At 45.7% G+C, this 19,840-nt stretch overlaps 1 protein-coding gene and 1 non-coding gene across 2 annotated transcripts; one reads left to right on the forward strand and one right to left on the reverse strand.

The window, feature by feature from the left end:
* Nucleotides 1-232: 232 nt before the first annotated feature.
* Nucleotides 233-13,039, reverse strand: LOC100761241 (odorant-binding protein 2a). The gene is made up of 6 exons (XM_027422754.1): nt 12,953-13,039; nt 12,290-12,423; nt 12,007-12,077; nt 11,461-11,571; nt 10,433-10,534; nt 233-258 (listed from the first exon to the last, which is right to left on the reverse strand). Exons 1-6 carry the CDS (start codon nt 13,037-13,039, stop codon nt 233-235), a joined length of 531 nt encoding a protein of 176 aa, XP_027278555.1.
* Nucleotides 13,040-18,920: 5,881 nt separating this feature from the next.
* Nucleotides 18,921-19,085, forward strand: LOC113831579. The gene has a single exon (XR_003486736.1). It is a non-coding gene; the product is annotated as a U1 spliceosomal RNA (small nuclear RNA).
* The last annotated feature ends 755 nt before the right edge of the window (nt 19,086-19,840 follow it).

The following is a 19,840-nucleotide window of genomic DNA, read 5'->3' on the forward strand; positions in this document are numbered from 1 at the left end:
ACTCAGCCTCCTTGGAGAGAATGGCAAGGACAGGACAAGGCAGAGACCAGGGACTAGGAGAGACAATGACAAAAAGGAAGGACTTCCTGTCTGTTCTGGAAACCACACTCAGGGCCACCTCTACTGACCACACCTGTCTATGTGGATGGGATGAGGATCCTCCCGTTCCTGAGCCCAGTATTCTAGGCTTTTCCACATTCTTACAAGTGGGGCCGGAGAGGGGAGACTTACCCTAGTTACTTTCAGGAACACACTCATCTGTAGAAACCAAAAGAGGCCCAGGAGTGAGAAGGGCCCTGTAAGAGAACCCCATCACACCTGCAGCTCAGACCCTCCCACTGCCAAGACCTGAAGCAAGGCCTGGCAACCCTGTGATGCAGGGGACATGGACAGACATGAAACAACACATAAGGGACAATAAGATTAGACACAGAAAGACAGAAGGCACCCACTCAGACACGCACTGGGCACTGACAGTCAGGGGTGACATAGGGGTCACAAGGAGACATGTGGGCAGTCCTGCTCTCACCACTCAGCTCTGGAAAGATGTTTTCCTCTTTGAGTCCATTGAGCTGCACAAATTTCTTAAATTCTTTCATGGCCTCTGGGTTTTCCTGCGGGTTTCTCCCTGTGGGGCAGTAGGACATGCTTGAGGGGTGGGCTCAGTTCTGCAGAGAGTCAGTGACACCGGCCAACATCTGGGCTGTCAGCTTTTAGCAGCCAGGATAAGAGGGAATAGAACAGTGGACAAAAAGCTCTGGGGTGGGGACTCCCAGACACTGAGTGATTCTGGGGGCTCTTGGTGAAGCCTAAGAGGCTTTCAATGCCATTCCCTAGACCAGTAAGAGCCCTGGATCTCAGAGGCACAGGGGTGTCCCCTGTTGGAGGATAGTACATATACATAATGGCCTCTTTCATGTTAGTCACCTTCATGTTAACTGGACTTACCGAGATCCCTAGAGATGGCATTCGCCAGCTCCAGGGGTGGGAACCTCTTCTGAATGCTGAGGCTTCCAGAGGTCACATAAGCCAGGTCCCTCCCAGATGACCCACTTTCCCTTTTGGATCTCATGCACTGCTTGGTCTGCACCCTGGGCCCAGCATTGAGGCTTCCCAGTCCCAAGTGCCAGGCATGGCTTCTGCCCTTCTTATAGTTGCTGGAAGCAGAGACTAGTGTCAGGACATGGGGTCTCTGTGGATCCTCACTGATGAGTTTTCCTGTGCTGAAATACTTCCCATGTTGCCTGCCTTCGCAGTAGAAGTTGTAGCAGCCCTTCACTGAAAGTTCCTCAATGTACACGGTCTTCCTGCCATTACCTTCAGGTGAACAGAGAAGTAACTCTTGGCATCCCATTCCTGGAATAACTATTAGAGATTGTGTGAAAGAATACTCTGGAACACTTTTGGGGGCTCCCTGGAGACTCAACTAGTCCAGCACGGGCCTTGCTGTGGTTATCCATACCTAGGCAGGATCTATTTCTTAGACACCTGCTGAGCCCAGCTGAGAAGTATGGAGAGCATTAGGGCTGAATTTGGTCCCAAGCCTGAACATCCCTCCCCCACCACTGCCCCCTCCCCTCACCATGCTTCTTATTTCTTTGCATGGTTCCCATGGGTCACAAGCTGAGCTGTTGAGGGACAAGAACCAGTCAGTACCTGGGGTGGACCAACTCAGGGCCTCTAATGTCTGGTACATGGAAAGTGAGTGGATGACCTGTCCTGGAGTCTGGACACCCAGAATCTGTCCTCTGCAGAAGAGCCTGGGCCACAAGGGACTCACAGGCTGTGTGTTTGCCAGGCTCGTCAGGCTCGTCAGGCTCGTTTTCTTCATCAAGATTTCAAAGTCATGACAGTGACCCCTTCTCCTGTAAAACATAAGACCACAGGCAGCTACTATCAGGAGCACTGCTGGGCAGAGCTGTGCTGGTTAATTATTGTCACCTTGACATGTTAGAGCCACCTGGGAAGAGAGAATCTCAATTGGGAATTGCCTCCATCAGATTGGCTTTTGGGCATGTATATGTGGCATTTTCTTGATTAAGTTTTGATATGGGAAGGCCCACCCCACTGTGGGCAGTGCCCCTTTCGGCCAGGTGGTCCTGGGTAAAGAAAGCAGGCTGAGTAAGTCATGGGGAGCAAGTCAGTAAGCAGGGCTCCTCCAGGATTCATGCTCTCATTGTCAATGAGACTGTCTTCTAGTCCCCAGATGGCTTGGTCCCCGCATGAAGGCAGCCCACTTCATTGTCCTGTCCCTGCATGGATACCCCACCTGGACCTTCCTGTAAGTGGGGACACAAACGCCTGACTCTAGTCAGCTTAAACATCACCAGGGTAGACCCCGTGAGACACTAGGCATACCATGACCCTGACGCACTTTGTTCTGCACTGAGGCCGGCTGTGCCCTCTGCAGACCACTTCTTACTCCCGGATGTCTTGGTCCTTTTCCACTAACTGACCAGTGCCCATCTACTCAACCAGTTAGGGTTCATTTCCATAGCTCACAATTTTAAGTTGTCTGCATGAAGATTTCCAGCCACACAGATCCTGAAGGGAGTGTCACATCTGTCCTCAGGGGGATTTGTCTCCAACCAGGGGACTTGACCTTCTCCTGCTCTTGTCATCTGAGGACCTGTTGAGAAGACATTTTCAGAGCCAGGGCTGCCCTGGTACAACTGAGGTCCATGTGTGTTCATTTCTTGCCATCTTGTGCCCTGAGGTAGGATGAAGATCCAGTGTCCATCACAGCCTGTCCTGAACACACCCCTGTGCTCCTGTTGAACTTTGTTCCTCTGGAGGCCACAGCTTCCCTCCTCATTAGCTCTGAGCACCCACAGGCTCTCAATATGGCCAGATCTCATTCCTTTTGGGTAAATGGTGCAAGAGGCACCATGACTCCATGTGATATCTCTGTTCTGAGTTCATGATGTCTGCCCTGGCTGCCCTGTCTTCAGGCCTTAGCCCAGCTTCCTTTCCGGTAGAAACTCTGCCTTCCACTCCCCACTCTGCAGTTCCTGAACTTGGCCACCTGCCCTGAGACCCAGAGGGTCAGCTCTGGAGAAGGGGTCAGTTCCTGTGGGACTGACCACACTTCAAGGCTCTGGAGATGGGTGCTGGTCCCATAATGGCATCTTTGTGTCTGTCTGGACTAAAGGTGGACAGGCTCAAGTATCCACAAACAATCTTAATGAGCACTCTCTGACAAGCCCTGGCTTGTGCTGAGGAGCTGGCGTGGCCCATGTCACAAGCTCACTATGGAAGGTGTTGAGCAGGAGGCCTGACAGTCTGGGTGTGAGAGGGCAGGGCCAGTGCTCTTTAGGACCAGAGATTAGGAAGCAGGCTAGCATTTCCATGTATGGGAGAAGCTTCCCTGTCCCTGTCAGCTTGTCCTTCATTAGCACGTATGGGTCATTCCTCTAAGCACCTTACCACATAGGAACACGTGTCTCGGTCCATGAACAGGAAAAGAACAATGTGCACATGTGATCGACAGAGCCAGGGACACCGTCTGTCTGCTGGAGGTCAATGGAGCTCTTTAGGTATTTCCCATCATCCACTTCTCTTGCCTGTGTCTTAGCAGCTAAATTGTCTCTAGGTCTCCAATTATGTTCCTTGGTATGATCAAATTAAGATGGTAGCAGATAGCTGCCATTGGGGTTGTGGAATAGACTCTATTGGAAACCTGAAGTGTCAGTTGTAGGGGTGGGCTTTAGCTGAAAGTGCTGATGTCTGACCCTTACTGTCCCCTACAACTGTGGTTGACATTTCTTAACACTCTGAGAGACTAGCAGCTTCCCAGTCTAGTGTCTGCAACCTTCCTTTTTTGTTTCTCAGACCCACAGCCTTGAAGAGCAGGCGTGAGGTTGATAACTTCATGGATGGTCTGAAGCTAACAGGTCAGTGTGGTGAAGGCTTAGTCCCTTCTTGTGGCCCCATTTTGAGAGGCTCTGCTGATCAAGGCTTGGGCTGCTAGAAATTAGGATGCACATGCAGATTGATTGGATCCAGAGCTCGACTGTTTCCTGGTTATTTTAACTTCTACACATTTTTCTGCAGGAATTTTAATACAGAGAGAGGATAATATCTTAGATGTATATTGTTTTTATCCACACATACAGAGTAAAAAATTAAACAGCTACGTTGAAAATGTTTCTAAAAGGAAAATTGAGACTTTGTCAATGGACATGAATAGACCCAACAGAAATTGTAGTACCTTTTACCAATGCTGAAACTTTCTCTTCATGGGCAGAAAATGAACCTCGAAAAAGAGCTTGCAGCAAATTTTTGTGAGCGATTAACAACAAATATTATCTCAAAATTTATACAATTAATATGGACATATATATTAAACTTTTGTCATGATATTAATGGTCATATAGAGTACTAACCAATTCTAGAGAAAGGCTTCATCAAGCTTTCTGTACATGATTTTGTGTTTGAGTCTCTATCAGGTATCTAGGAATTAAGTTTTTGTATTCTGGAGGCACATAACAAATTATGGTCCTCTAACCTCTTCGAGATCTGCTGCATATGACATTTAAAATGTTAAAGTTTTCAACAGTGAACCATGACCATGCATAACAGCAACCTTTGAAGTCTCCAATAGGGCACTGAATCCCCCAGAGACCTGGAGGCAGACCAAACTATCCAGTGTCTTCAGCCATTGGAGCCTTGGACCAGCACCCACCAGGAGGGGGAGAGACCCCAACTGCACCCCTGGAAGAAGTGATGGGAAGACAACAGTATAAGAACAAATTCAACAACATAAAGACTAATAGGATACCTCCAGAGTCTAGGGATTCTATACCAGCAAGACCTGAACATCCCAACTCAGATGAAACAGAAGAGAATGACCTTAAAAACAACTTTATGAAGATGATAGAGGCCCTCAAAGATGAAATGAGAAAATCCCTTAAAGAAATGGAAGAAAAAAACAAAAAAATGGAAGAAATGGAGAAAAAAGACACACCAAAGAATGCAAGAAATAAACAAATCTCTTAAAGAAAGCCAGGAAACCCAAGAAAAAAAAAATCAAACAGGTGAAGGGAAAAATTCAAACAGTTCAAGACTTGAAAACTAAAATAGAGACAATAAAGAAAACACAGAGGAATTCTAGAAATAGAAACTCTGGGTAAACAATCAGGAACTATAGATGCAAGCATAACCAGCAGAATACAAGAGATGGAAGAGAGAATCTCAGGTGTTGAGGATACACTAGAGGAAATAGATTCATTGACCAAACAAATTCTTAACACAAAATATCAGGAAATATGGGACACTATGAAAATACCAAACCTAAGAATAATAGGTATAGAAGAAGGTGAAGAAACCCACTTCAGGGGGCTGGAGAGATGGCTCAGCAGTTAAGGGCACTGGATGGTCTTCCAGAGGTCCTGAGCTCAATTCCCAGCAACTACATGGTGGCTCACAGCCATCTATAATGATATCTGGTGCCCTCTTCTGCAGGTATATATACAGACAGAACACTGTATACATAATAAATAAATCTTTTAAAAGAAGAAACCCACCTCAAAGGTGCAGAAAACATATTCAACAAAATCCTAGAAGAAAACTTTACCAACATAAAGAAGAACATACCTATGAAAGTACAAGAAGCTTACAGAACACCAAATAGACTGGATCAAAAGAAAGTCCCCTCATCACATAATAATAAAAACACAAAACATACAGAACAAAGAAAGAATATTAACAGCAGCAAAGGAAAAAGGCCAAGTTACATATAAAAGCAGACCTATCAGAATTACACCTGACTTCTCAATGGAAACTCTGAAAGCCAGAAGGTCCTGGATAGATGTTCTACAAATATTAAAAGGCCATGGATGCCAGACAAGACTACTATATCCAAATAGCTCTCAGTCACTATAGAAAATAAGATATTCCATGACAAAACCAGATTTAAACAATGCATATCCAGCCCTACAGAAAGTACTGAAAGAAAATCTGCAACCCAAGGAAGTTAACTACACTCACAAAAACATAGGTAATAGATAATTCCACTTTACCAAAAGCCAAAAGCCAAAAAAGAGGGAAATCCACACACAATATCACCACCAAAACAAATCCAAAACAAACAAGAATCAACAATCAAGGTCATTAATATCTCTCAATATCAATGGTATCAATTTGCCTATAAAAAGACACAGGCTAGCAGAATGGATGTGAAGACATAATTCATCCTTCTGCTGCATACTAGAGGTAGGTTGTGTCCCCATAGCGATGATCCCATCAGGACTACAGTAATACTGCTAAGCTGACAAACACCACCCAAAGATCAGTTTTGGACTGCATTCTGCTCAGGAAAATTTCAAGATGGTTATCTGAGATGGTCCAGCTTCACAGACTACTCTAGCCAGGACTTGGGGTAAGTCCTGCATTTTCCCATTACACAGAGATTGGATGACAAATGATACAGCTAGCTCTCCCAGGACTTGAAAATTATCACATTTTTTTCAGGGTCCCCTAAAGATGCTGTCACCACAAGACAGCATGAAGTAATTTTAAGAACATGATACCTACCTTCTCAAGATGTGGGACAGGGAATTTTTGGTCGTTCGGTGGATTACGGATATGTGTCATCGTTTAGAGGGGTTGGTAATGATCAAGAAAAAAGCCGAACAAAGGAATTAGATTCAGGGATCTTGTTCTGATAAGAAATAAGGAGGATATAGCTATGATGGGATAAAAGGGTAGATTATTGAATCTACTTTTAAACCAAGAAAAGCAAGTACTGGTCTTAAATATTTTACATTGGTGTAGAATTTATATTGATAAAAAATTGAGGTTATTTTTGCTATATAGTATATATGTTATAGAAATGATAGGATAAAAGGTAGATTATTGATTAGACTTTTAAACCAAAAGAAGCAACTACTAGTTTTAAATATTTTACATTGATATGGATTTTTGTATATTGATGCAAATTATGGTTATTTTGGTTAGAACATACTGTAATACAATTCTAATTTTGTTCAAGGTTTTGTACCTATACATCTCATTTAGCAATGTAATGCAAATTTTTAGTCCTCAAAAGTTAGTATTACAAGCTATTTAGGATAATATAAGAATACAGGGTTGCATTAGTCACCTATTAAATCAAACTTGTCGTATTAGGTATGTTTTTAAGGTCAAACAGAGATACATTTTAGGTAGACAGGTCATCATCAAACATTTCAGAGATCTAGAGAATATGGTATTTAAGGTTCAGGGAGGAAGCTGGATGCCCCCAGTGTTTCAGAGGAACCTTGGGTGACTGCCTTGGGTGACTGTCCAGGCAGCCAGCTGTTTCTGTCATTTGTCACATTTTCTGGAAGTCGCTTGCCTGCACTTCCTGTTTACTCAGGTAATATTAACTCAGGTAAGGAAACTTCTCAGGTTTTTGATGGAGTTGGAGATTAGATAGTTATACTTTTTCTTGTTAAGTAATTCAGAAAAGAAATTCACTAAAGAGGTGTAAAGTGTATAAAGTTGAGACACATCAAAAGATAGGTTTGGGTTGATGGTACAAGTTAGGATAGAAAGTGAATTAGGTACAACACTTTGGACTGAACAAGATAGGATAGATAATGGAGTATTTTCTCTGAATTTGTCAAATGTTAATGGACTAGACTTTGTTAGTGTAATTGCCGTTATATATTTTATATAGTTATTTTGTAATATATATATGATATGTATATCATAGTTTTTCTATGTTAGTTAAAACCTTCACTTTTTATTTAGACCACAAAGGGGAAATGCTGTGTGATATTTTGTTTGTGTTCTGACAAATAAAGCTTGCCTGGAGATCAGAGAGTAGAGCTAGCCACTGGTTAACCATAGAGATCTGGATGCCTGTACAGACAGACAAGAAGTGATAAGATGGGGCAGAGACAGGATCTTGGCCTTTTGTCAAAGAATTCAGAGAGGTAAAAAAATCTCTGGTAGCTGCTGCTTTACTTCTCTGATCTTTCAGTTTTTATCCAGACATTTAACTCCTGAGTTTTTATTAATAGGGCTAATTAGGATCACCTTTCAATGTCTCACTGACAAAGATACACACAGGCTGAAGATGAAAAAATAAAAATCAAAACACATGAAATAGAAGGCAAAATCAAGAAAGGAAGTGTTTCTACTCAGTCTGACAAAGTAAGTCTCAAGCCAAAATTAGTAAGGAAAGATAAGCAAGGCCGCTACATTTTAATAACAGGAACAATCCACCAAGAAGATTCAATATGAGGTTGGAGAGATGGCTCAGTGGTTAAGAGCACTGGCTGCTCTTGTAGAGCACCCTGGTTAGGTTCCCAGAACCCATGTGATGGTTTGTGTTCATCTGTAACTCTAGCTCTGGGGATCCAATGCTCTCTTCTGACCTCCATGGGCACCACACATACATACAGGAGGCAAACATTCATATATAAAAATAAAAACTCTTAAAAGAAGATTCAAATATTTGTGTACCAAATTTCATAAGATAAGCACAGAGTTGTGGTGAGATATTTTGTATGATCTAATAAAACCAATGAAGAAAAAAATAAAACCTATGAAGATCAGAGTGCAAAGTCAGCCACACTGGTTAGCCATAGAAGATGGGCAGTCGTGGTACATAACTTTAATCCCAGGATTCAGGAGACCGAGGCAGATGGATCTATGTGAGTCCAAGACCACCCTGGGCTACACAAGACTGAATTAGTCTAAAAGAGTAATAGAACTCAAAAGTCGAACACCAGCACTAGAGAGGCATATAAAGGCAAAGGGTCTCATGTGAGATTTAGTTTCCAATCACAGGGAAGACAGGACCTCATTTTAACCTTGGTAGAAGTAAGAGTTATGAGTTGGCTTCTATGCTTTTCTGATCTTCAGCTTAAACTGCAATATCTCTCTGGGTTTTTATTATTCATGCTACACAGAGGGACTGATAGGCCTAGATGCAATAAAGATGTGTGGCTTCATTAGTTCATGTGAAACAAGCCATGTGAGCCAATGGCTGTTTAGTTGGGCCTTGATAATATCCCTACAAGATGGATGTGATGGCCATCGCTTGTCAACTCAACTACCAAACCCAAGCTACTGAACACACCTGTGAGGGATTTTTCACAATTGAATTATTTGAGGTGGGAAGACCCAGCCTAAATCCAGAGCCTTTGATGTGGGATAATCCTCTTAAAATCAGGGTCACACATTCTGGTGGAAGCCTATATAAAGGACATGGAAAAAGGGAGTGCTTGCTTTTTGTCTGCTTTCTCTTGCCATCAGGTTAATTTCTTCACTGATATTAGAGCCTACCTTTTAGGATTCTGGCATACACTGAAGACTAGTTAAGACATCCAGCCTCATGGACTGAACAACTACTAGATTCTTGGATTTCCCATCAGGAAACAGTCATTGGTGGAAGACTCTGTCTTGCATAGATTCATTCAATTATGTCGGTTTCTCTAGAGAACCCTGACTTAAATACAGTTCATGCTCTTCAGGAACTGGCTTTTGCTGAGCCCAAAATCTTCCCCAACATCCACAAGGCTCTACATTGTCAGAGCTTTTAGGGAGCCAATGCAAAGCCCTTTACAGACAGGCTGAGCCAGAATGATGCTGAAATGCTTTATTAGGAGTTAACTAGCATTGGTTATGGATGGAGCTGAGATAGGAGGGAAATCAAGCAGTGAAGGTAGGGAAAGTGGGCCAGGGGAGAAGTCCAAGGATATCCCAGAACTGTGAACTGTGTTGATGTGATGGCAGAACCAGCAAGTGTATCCATGATTGGCTTCTGTGCCAAAGAGAACACAGGTAAGTGGCAGGAACTTGCCAGAGGTCTCCTATCCTAGTGCATGTGTGCAATCATTGTTCCACAGCCACAGCCATGAGAGTGATCCTATCCCTTACACCCATGACCTGCCAAGTGTCTCTGGGTATGGGATGTAGGGAGATATAACCATGCATAGAGTAAAGTCCAGGGATTAGTCCAGAATCACTTCTCCAGTACACCATTTCTGTGCAAGTGGATGACAAGGGTCAATGAACATGAACCCTCCACCTCCACAACCCAGGACACTAGGCTTTTCCATGGTCCTCCCAGAAGGCCACTTACCCTAGTTACCCTCAGAGACGCACTGATCTGTAGAAAGCAAGAAAAGACCAGGGGTGAGAAGGAGTTCTGGATAAGAACCCCATCAAACCTACAGCTCAGACCCTTCCACAGCCAAGACTTGAACCTGGGCTCTGGTGCCCTAATGAGGGGGAAGTGGGGTTTGTGGGGAGCCAACAATGCCTGAGTAACAGAGTGACACTCTGGTACCCAGAAGCATAAAGGGACACGCAGAGATGGGATGGACACTGCAGACAAAGAAGAACAGTGACAGAGTGCTCTCAGGAAGACTTAGAGGAGAAACGGGGTGGGGTGGGGTGAGGTGGGGAAAGGACATGGGCTGGGCAGTCCCACTCTCACCCCTCTGCTCTGGCACGAAGATGTTTTCCTGTGGGAATTTCTTGCGCTGTATGAATTTCTTAAATTCTTCCATGGCTTCTGGGTTGTCCTCAGGGTTTTTCCCTATGGGGAGAGGGCAAGGTGAGCCGGGCAGCAGTGATGCAGAGCTCTGCAGGGAACCAGGGGTGAAGACCAAGAACACTGACCAGCACTGGGGCTGTCAACCTAGAGCAGTCAGAGGGAAGAGGACAGCTCTGGGATGAGGACTCCCAGACACCTAATGGTCCTGGGGACCCCTTTGTGAACATTAAGAGGCTTTCAGGGTCACTTCCCAGACCAGTAAAAGCTCTGGATCTCAGAGTGTGGTAGTTTGAATGTAATTGGCCCCATAAGCTCACAGGGAGTGGCACTATTAGAATGTGTGGATATATGGAATAGATGTGGTCTTACTGGAGAAAATGTGTGTCATGGGGATGGGCTTTGTGCTATGTTCAAACCATGCCCAGTGTTGCAAACCACTTCCTGTTGATTTCAAATCAAGATGAAGGACTTTCAGCGACTTCTCCAGCACCATGTCTACCTGCACACAGCCATATCCCATCATGATGACAATAGACTGGATCTCTGAACTGTAAGCCACCCAGTTAAATGTCTTCTTTTATCAGAGTTGCCTTGGTCATGGTGTCTCTTCACAACAATGGAAACCCTAACTAAGAGACAGATGCACGGGGCTGTCCCCTGAGCTTGGAAGATGCTACATATACATCAAGATCCTTATCGAGTTATTCACCTTCATATTGACTGGCAGTTACCTGAGACCCCTAGGAATGGCATTTTCCAGCTCCAGAGGTGGGAATCCCTCTTGAAGGCTCAGGCCTCCAAGGTCACATGAACCAGGTCTTCTCCCAACTCACCCACATTCCACTTTGGATCTTACATCCTGTCTGAGCAGCACCCTGAGGCTTCCCAGTTCCCTTCTAATAGCCCTTCTTACAGCTGTAAGAAGCAGAGACCATGGACAGGATGTGGGGGACTCTGTGGTTCCTCACCCACGAGTTTCCCCTTGCGATGTAACTTCCCCTGGAGCCGGCCTTCACAGTAGAAGATGTAGTGGTCCTTCACTGGCAGCTCATGAATATAGATGACCTTCTTGCCCTTGACTACACATGAACAGAGAAATGTCTCTTAGAATTTCATTTCTTGGAAAACCTTTGGAGGTTTTCAAAGGAATGATCTCAAACAAATGTGGTCATCCAGGAGATGCAGCCAGGCTAGCTCTCATCTTTCTGTGATCTCCACCATCAGACAGAAGCCATCTCCCAGAACATTGCCAGGCCCCGCTGGCGGCCAGAGGACGTGAGGGCTGAGGTTGGCCCCAGGCCTGAGTACTTCCCTGTACTTAACATTGGGCCCAGAGCTAAGATGGAGGGGGTGGGGCAGAGCACATCAGCCGGTACCTGGGATGGACTAACCCATGACCTCTATGTGTAGCTCATGGAATGTGAGCGGATGAGCATACTGGGTGCTGAACAAGTCAGGGACCCTCTATGCAGAAACTCACCCCTGCAAAACACCCTGGCCCACAGGGGACTCACAGGCAGTGTATTTCCCAGGCTCATCAGTTTTGTGCATTACAATTTTCTTCTTGTGACACTGATTCTTCTTCCTGTAAAACAGGGGCCATGCTCAACTCAGCAGGTAAATCAGTCCTGACCAGATGACCCCAGAATTTCACATCAGCCCACACAAGATTTAGAGTATTGCCTGGCACCATGACACCCCCCCCCCCGCAAAGGCAGGGGCATTCCAACACCCACACCAAAATAAGAATGGAGAAGAACTGAGAGAAAATTGCAGAGATTTGCTGTGGACACTCACCAGAATGTTATTTCCACCTCCAAGTCCCCTTCTTCCAGGGCTGTCACTGTCATAGGGAACACTTTCTTGGGGCCCTTCCCCTCTGTGCGGTTATTATCACATACCATGGCCTTTACGTACCAGGTCCCAGAAAGCTGCAGAACAGAGAGCCTGAACACATAGCAGCCTGAACACACACCAGCCTGACTCTTAGTCTCCCCAGACTCCAGTATCATCCTGCAACCTTAACAGATGTTCCAGAGCTCGGCCTGCAGCTCTGAAGAGGGCTGACACCACACATCCCTACCCATGTCCACTGTAGAGAGAACCCAACACTTGGGTTCTCTGGCCCATGAAGGCAGAGACTGTCTGCCTTCTAAGTACACACTCTTAGAGGTCAGGAATTTGGCACTGGACAAGGCCTCTGTCCAGAAGATCCCACCCAGTGAAGCTTTCTGGTACCCCGTGTCTCATCAACAAAGACCCATGCCCCAAACCCACTGCCTGCTCCAGGCCTGGAGAGGCGCTCTCTGCTGGTAAACAGTGGAGTCACTGATCTGACAATCTCAAGCTATGGTGCAAGGATGGACCTCAGTATTCAAGACACCACTTGAACAAGTCTACCATCACTGACAAGGGTTGTGCCTTCCTCCAACCTCCACCCATTGCCCCACCCCTCCTCACCTCCTCCTGGTAATCAGATGAAACTTCCTGGGCCTTCAGTACAGTCACCAGCCCTAGAAGCAAGACGGTTAGGAGAAGGTTCCTCATCTTCTGTTGCTAGCCCTCACACAAGGCAGGTCACCTGGAGAATGTCTCCTTTGGCTGCTTGTAGGGTGCCCTTTATATCCCCCATGGCCAGGGATGTGTGCCCACTTGGCACTGGCCATGTCCCTCCCGTCCTTCTATCATGGCCAAATCCACATCCATCATGGAGGTAGAAGGTTGTTGTTGTTGGTTTCTGATAAATATCAACTCAGTGTCACCTACAGATGAAGTAAGACACACAATGCCCTGCAATTCTGTGCCACCAAGTGTTGTGCTCACAAAGGTCCCTGGGGAGGATGAGTGGCTCAGGTGCAGGGAGGTTGCACTTTGAGCATGGAGGGAGGGTCAGGCTTCTCTACATATTCCTCCCCTACATCACCATGGCTTCCCTGAGCAATGTCCCCTGAGACTTGGCCTCTGACCTCCAGCTGCTGAGAATGGAGCTGGGGTTCACCCCCAGATAGTATCTGCTAGTACCCATATGGCTTGGTCCCTGCATGGAGGCAGCACACTTCATTGTCCTAGCCCTATGTGGATATCCCACCTGCAAGTGGGGACACAAACGCCTGACTCTAGTCAGCTTAAACATCACCAGGGTAGACCCCGTGAGACACTAGGCATACCATGACCCTGACGCACTTAGTTCTGCACTGAGGCCGGCTGTGCCCTCTGCAGACCACTCCTTACTCCCAGATGTCTTGGTCCTTTTCCACTAACTGACCAGTGCCCATCTACTCAACCAGTTAGGGTTCATTTCCATAGCTCACAATTTTAAGTTGTCTGCATGAAGATTTCCAGCCACACAGATCCTGAAGGGGGCTTCACATCTGTCCTCAGGGGGATTTGTCTCCAACCAGGGGACTTGACCTTCTCCTGCTCTTGTCATCTGAGGACCTGTTGAGAGGACATTTTCAGAGCCAGGGCTGCCCTGGTACAACTGAGGTCCATGTGTGTTCATTTCTTGCCGCCTTGTGCCCTGAGGTAGGATGAAGAACCAGTGTCCATCCCAGCCTGTCCTGAACACACCCCTGTGCTCCTGTTGAACTTGGTTCTACTGGAGTCTACAGCTTCCTCCTCATTAGCTTTGAACACCCACAGGTTCTCAACATGGCCAGATCTCTCTGTCTCTGTCTGTCTGTCTGTCTGTCTGTCTGTCTGTCTGTCTGTCTGTCTCTATCTCTCTCCCTCTGGCTTTGCCTCAGCCCAGCTACCTCGCCAGCAGGAACTATGCTTTTTACTCTTGAACCTGCGTTCAGCCACCCTCCCTGACCCCAACTGACCTAATCCCTAGGGAAAAGTTCTGGTCCCACAATAGCATCTTTATGCCTCTCTGGACCAGGATTAGGCAGCTCCAAGAGTCTATAAATGATATTAATGAACTTTCTCTGACAGGTTCTGGGGTTGAGTGAAGGCACCAGCATGAACCATTCCTTGGCCCACACCATGGAATTTGCTTCTGAGCAGGAAGCGGCTACCACCTGGGTGAGAGAGGGTTGTTCCCTGTCTGTGTTCTTTGAGACCAGAGGTCAGGAAGCAGGCTAGCATTTCCCTATCATTGGCGAGGCCTTGTGCCTGACATGTTTTCTCCACTTGCGTGTATCATTTATCTAATTGCCTTACCACACAGTTACATGTGTTTCAAGCCATGAGACAGCAGGGGAACAACACATACATGACTGGCAGAGCCTGGGACACCAACAGTGCTCTGAGTACCAGTGACAGCCTGCAGATGCCTGCCATTATCCACCTCCCTTCTTCTGTCCCAGTGTCTGAGTTCTCCCAGTTCTCACACTGATTGCAGGTAGTAGTTATGTTAACGTGGAAACAGACACTCATGGGAACAGGTATGTTGCATGAACATTTTCCTGGTGGATACATTAGCAAATATCTCCCCCATCAAATGTGTACTAATGACAAATCAAACTATGACTCCGCCAATTTCCAGCTTGGAAAATCAGTGGGCTTATTGGGATTGTTTACAGACCAAGTGTGATCTTAAAGCATCCCTACCATTTAACAGTCTCACCTACCATGGGTGATGACTTCTCCATCATTTCTTCAAATAAACCCTTCACAGTCTATATACATTCACACCTCCTGAGATCAGGAGACCACATGTAATTAGATCAGAATTACCTTTAGGGGGATGGGAGATACAGGAAAGAATGATTGGAATCCCAGGTGAGGATCCAATAACTCTCCCATCACCTCCTATGACTAAACATTAACAGCCAACAGGCCAGATGTTGAGAGTCTCTTGCAAGTAGCTAAGTTTGCTCTGATGAAGATAATAGCCGCTATGCTTGGAGGATGTAGTATGTATGGCACATAGTACTCAAATCTAGGTAGGACAGCACCTGGGGCAGCCCAGGACCTGGGACTTGAGGTTATGTTCTACTGAGGGCAGAGGCTTCCAGGACACAGCAGTACAGATGCCAGGGCCATCACTGGGAGATGGTAAAGCATGACAGAAAAGCTTCCCATCCCCAATGTTGCATGGCCTGTAGTATGTCCCTTGGGTACTCCTTTACTTTCTGGTGGCAGTTGCTGTGGGGCTGCCTGTTTCTGTTTCTGGTCACCTGCCTCTCCACCTTTGCCTCTGATTCTCAGTGAGGTCCAAATTTCATGGTGCTGCTCATTCTAGATACTCAGTGGAGAGCCAGTGTCTGGGCTTCACATGGTGTTTACATGTAAGGAGATGGCTCCCACCACAGCACCAAGGCAGGAGGCAGCTGGCTAGAGCTGAGGCACATCTAGAAAGCATGAGACAGGTGAACATCAACAAAGAAGACAAAGCAGCCACTTGTCCCCATGACTGTCTGGTAAACCTTTTCAGAGACTATGTCTCTGACATCCTGAAAGCCCAGTGTGTACTCAATTTTAAGCCTAATGAGTCAGTGCCCATGGTAGGCTGTGGCTAACAGTGCTGACAGCCAACTCACAGAGTCCGCTGAAGCTGTGACAGACACTCCTGACACCCTGACACCTGGTCAAGTGCCTGCACCTCCCTTTTGTGTTTCTCAGACACACAGCCTTGAAGTGCAGGTGTGAGGTTGATAATCACACTATCATGGATGCCTGAAGCCTCCACCACAGGTCAGTGTGTTGAAGGCTTAGTCTTAGCTGGAGGCCCTATTTTGGGATGCTCTGCTGACCAAAGCCCGGGCGGTTAGAAATTAATCACTGTGAGTACCTCCTTCAATTGAATCTCATCCAGGCTGCTTGTCCTTCTCTCTGCTTCCTTGACACTATGAGATGTCCAGCTGTTCCACCTAACCTCTGCCATGATGCTCTGACTCACCACAGGCCCTCAGCCATGAAGCTAAACAGTCGTATGTGGGACCTCTGAAACCAGGAGCCAAAATAACTCCTTTCTCCTTTCTAGGTGCCCCCTCCAGTGCTTAAGGAGATGGTGAGAACCTGGCTAACACATAGTCAGCAGGGATGGAAACTGACAAGATAATGGTTCTGGGCTTCTCCCCCCTCTGAGAGAACATGAAATGTCCCAGTCCCAGTTGCTCACAATGCTACCTCTCTCATTAAAATACCTTTTATCAAATGCAGCTTAGTTTCTGACAAAGGTACAATCGCAGTCTCCAGAAACAAGATCACCTTTCTGACCTGTGGCACCGGATCAGCTGGCCACCACGGGCAGGTCGGCAGACCTTAACGAAGGCATGGGCGTTCCTCACAGAGGCAGCTCTGACAGGATTGCAGTCCTCAACTTCCTGCTGATCTCAAAGCAATCAGATGAAAACAAAGAAATGATTGTCATGACCTGGGTGGGAAGGTGGTTCTGGGATCTGCCAGCAAGGAGTAATCCTGTAAAGGGAAATTAGTGGGTTGACTTCCTCACAGAGAGAACACATGTATGTAGGACACAGTTAGGTGAACAGAAAAACAAACTAAGCATTGAAAAAGCCTTTCAACTTACAGGAATAACACTAGTGTCGGTGAGGAAACCTCAATCCTTAATATCAGGAAAGCAAACCACCCAGGGAACATGAACAAAGCACTTGAACAGACATGGTCGAGGAAAATGTGTGGGTGGCAGCCACCTCACACACCCATGGGAACTTCCCAGACATCAGGGAAAGACAGAAGCCACATGGCCAAGACAATAGCCATGCATTGTTAGATAACAGTGACTATGTGCACTGTTGAGGGAACACAGAAGGGTGTACATACATATTGGAAAACAGTTTGCAAGTCCTTACATTGGCATACGTACTCAGCCTATGGTCTAGCAATTTCTTTCAGGTAAACTTGGAAATATGCAAACATAGCCTCATACTAAAGCTTCCAGGTAAGTGTGCTTTATAATGACCTAGACGTAGAAATGATGGGCAAACTCTGGTGTGCCCACACAGTGAAGTACTAGCCAGCAACGAAAAGAACCAGTTTGCTGGCAGAGACAGCATGTGAATTACTCTCAAAGGTGTCACACTGAATGAACTTATTCAGTCCAGAGAGGTCACATGCAGTGGGGTTTTGTCTGTAATATTCCAGAGAGACTTACAGAGAGTTTGAGGAAACATCTTTGGATCCAGATGCTATGAGACAGGGATGAGGGGACGGTGATTGGAAAGCAGGGGGGAGATTGGGGAGTGGAATGTGAACTTGTGGTGGGAGTGAGGTTATCCCCAGAATGCAAGGTTAGTTAGACACTGAAGATTCAATCTATGGGATTCACCTGTGAACAGAACCACCCCATCTGTTGGCTGGTAGAGATGATACTAGTCTCTTTGATGTCAGCCTGTGGATTTTCAGTCCTGCACAGGGAACTTTGTGCAGAGCAGCTGTCAGAGCTGACGTGGAGACTCATGGCTGTAAATACTGTAGCAGAAAGAAGGCAGACACAAAATCTACATTCTTAAACTCCCTCTCATGGTACCTTAAAACATTATAAGCCAGATGTTAGAAGAAAGCCAAGCGAATATGCAGCTGACAATAAAAGAAAAATGGCATAGTTACAGAATTGACCAATACTGATCAGCTGTAGCCAAGCTGACCAAGGATAAGGAAATTCCAAATAGTGTCATCAGTAATTAAAAAGGAAGGTATCATTCCAGTACTAGCATGGCATTACATGTTAACAGAATAAGACAAGGTTGTGAACTTATGGACTTATGAATTAGTTTCAACCTTATGAAACTAATCTGACAGCCTATACAAGACGCGCAGATCCCTTAGAAGAACCTGCATTGACACAGGGAGGAGAGCAGAATCTCCATGGCCCTTTGTATGTTAGAGTATAGCCAGGCATCATGGCTACCGCCTATAATGACCGAACTTGGGAGGCTGAGGCAGGACTGTTCAAGGCCAGCCTGATCTGTATGGTGAGACCCTGTCTCTACAAAACAAACACTTATATTGAAAATCTTCACACTATTTAAGTTTTCTAGTAAACTCAACTGAGGAAGAGATTATAGTAAGACTTTCAAAAAAAAGACTTTCATACTTCAACATTAAATGTCTAAATTGGAGAGACTTGTTTTGCTTTTTAATGAGGTAAGAATAACCTGAAAAGAAAGCCTGATAACACATTAGTGGTATTAAAAACTTTCAGGACAATTTTAACTGTGGTGTAGTCAGAAAATACTCTATAAAATCTGAGCACAACTGAAGTCCCAGTATGTTGCATGCAGAGAACATTGAAGGGGGCTGGAGAGCTGACTCAGTGGTCAAGAGCCTGTACTGCTCCTCCTGAGGACCTGAGTTCGATTCGTACCTCCCATGTTTGTCATCTCACAACCACAGGTAACTCCACCCCCAAGGGATTTGATACCCTATTCTGTCTCTGAGGACCCCCACACATGCACATACCTCCACACTGATGCACACATAATTAAAAATAAAATTAATCTGTCTTGAAAAAAGAAGCATACTTATCTGGCAGGAGAGACACCATGATCATGAATGTGGTATTCCCTGGGTGAGCCTTATCCACTGCACTAGGGATGTGCTGACTCCTGAGATTTCCCCAAATGCAAGAAACTCGACTGCATAATTTTGTGGTAGTTGGGGACTCTGTTGGAGCTCTCCCTTAGGGAAAAAAAGAAAACATTGAGCTGGGCAGTGGATCACACCTTTAATCCCAGCACTCGGGAGGCAGAGTCAAGTGTTTCTCTGAGTTTGAGGTCAACCTGGTCTACAGAGTGAGTTCCAGGACAGCCAGAGCTGCACAGAGAAACCCTGTCTCAAAAAAAAATAGAAAGCAAGACAGAAAACATTGTAGGTAGATGTGTTTCATAACTGCAATGCAAGGTTAGTGTGACACTGAAAACATTAAACTACCCATATCACCAATAGTGGACAAAACAGAGTCACTGTGAGACTTCTCCACAAATGTTGCACTTTTCATTCAGCCATGATTGCTATTCCCACACAGTGCCAACTTATTTTATATTTTAAAAGTGCAATTGCAGATTGTAATACAACTCATGGCTATGAGGAAGATGGCTCTCTGTGTGGCTTCTGTGGCCAATGCATTGCAGATGGTCTTTTCATAGCAAGAGGAAACCTGTCCCATGTGCAAACCATAGCCATCATTTAGAAGATTCAATTCAGGAAACCTTTATCCTAGAGGGTCCTGCAGGGAGCTGAGATCATAGGATCTTGAGAACCCTGGCAGCAGACCACTTCATCCTACTAGGACAAGGGGATGCTGAGATGATCTCCGGGCCACAGACTGACTGGCAGACTGTGTTTATGTGAGTCATATCCTTTGGTTTCCTTAGTTTTGTAGTCCCAATCTCCATGCCTGATGTCTAGGTATCCAAGAATCCTCCTTGAGGTCAGTGC

The sequence above is a fragment of the Cricetulus griseus genome, chromosome 6 (assembly GCF_003668045.3).
Source record: "Cricetulus griseus strain 17A/GY chromosome 6, alternate assembly CriGri-PICRH-1.0, whole genome shotgun sequence".
In the NCBI taxonomy this organism is placed as follows: Eukaryota; Metazoa; Chordata; class Mammalia; order Rodentia; family Cricetidae; genus Cricetulus; species Cricetulus griseus.

What these genes read in the sequence shown, in the direction of transcription:
- LOC100761241 (XM_027422754.1), bottom strand. Translation starts at nt 13,039, where the DNA reads ATGAGGAACCTTCTCCTAACCGTCTTGCTTCTAGGGCTGGTGACTGTA. An exon ending in CATCTGATTACCAGGAGGAG is followed by an intron (nt 12,424 to 12,952) that starts GTGAGGAGGGGT and finishes TCTGTTCTGCAG; the next exon opens with CTTTCTGGGACCTGGTACGT. An exon ending in CTTCGTGCCAGAGCAGAGGG is followed by an intron (nt 259 to 10,432) that starts GTGAGAGTGGGA and finishes TGGTTTCTACAG; the next exon opens with ATGAGTGTGTTCCTGAAAGT.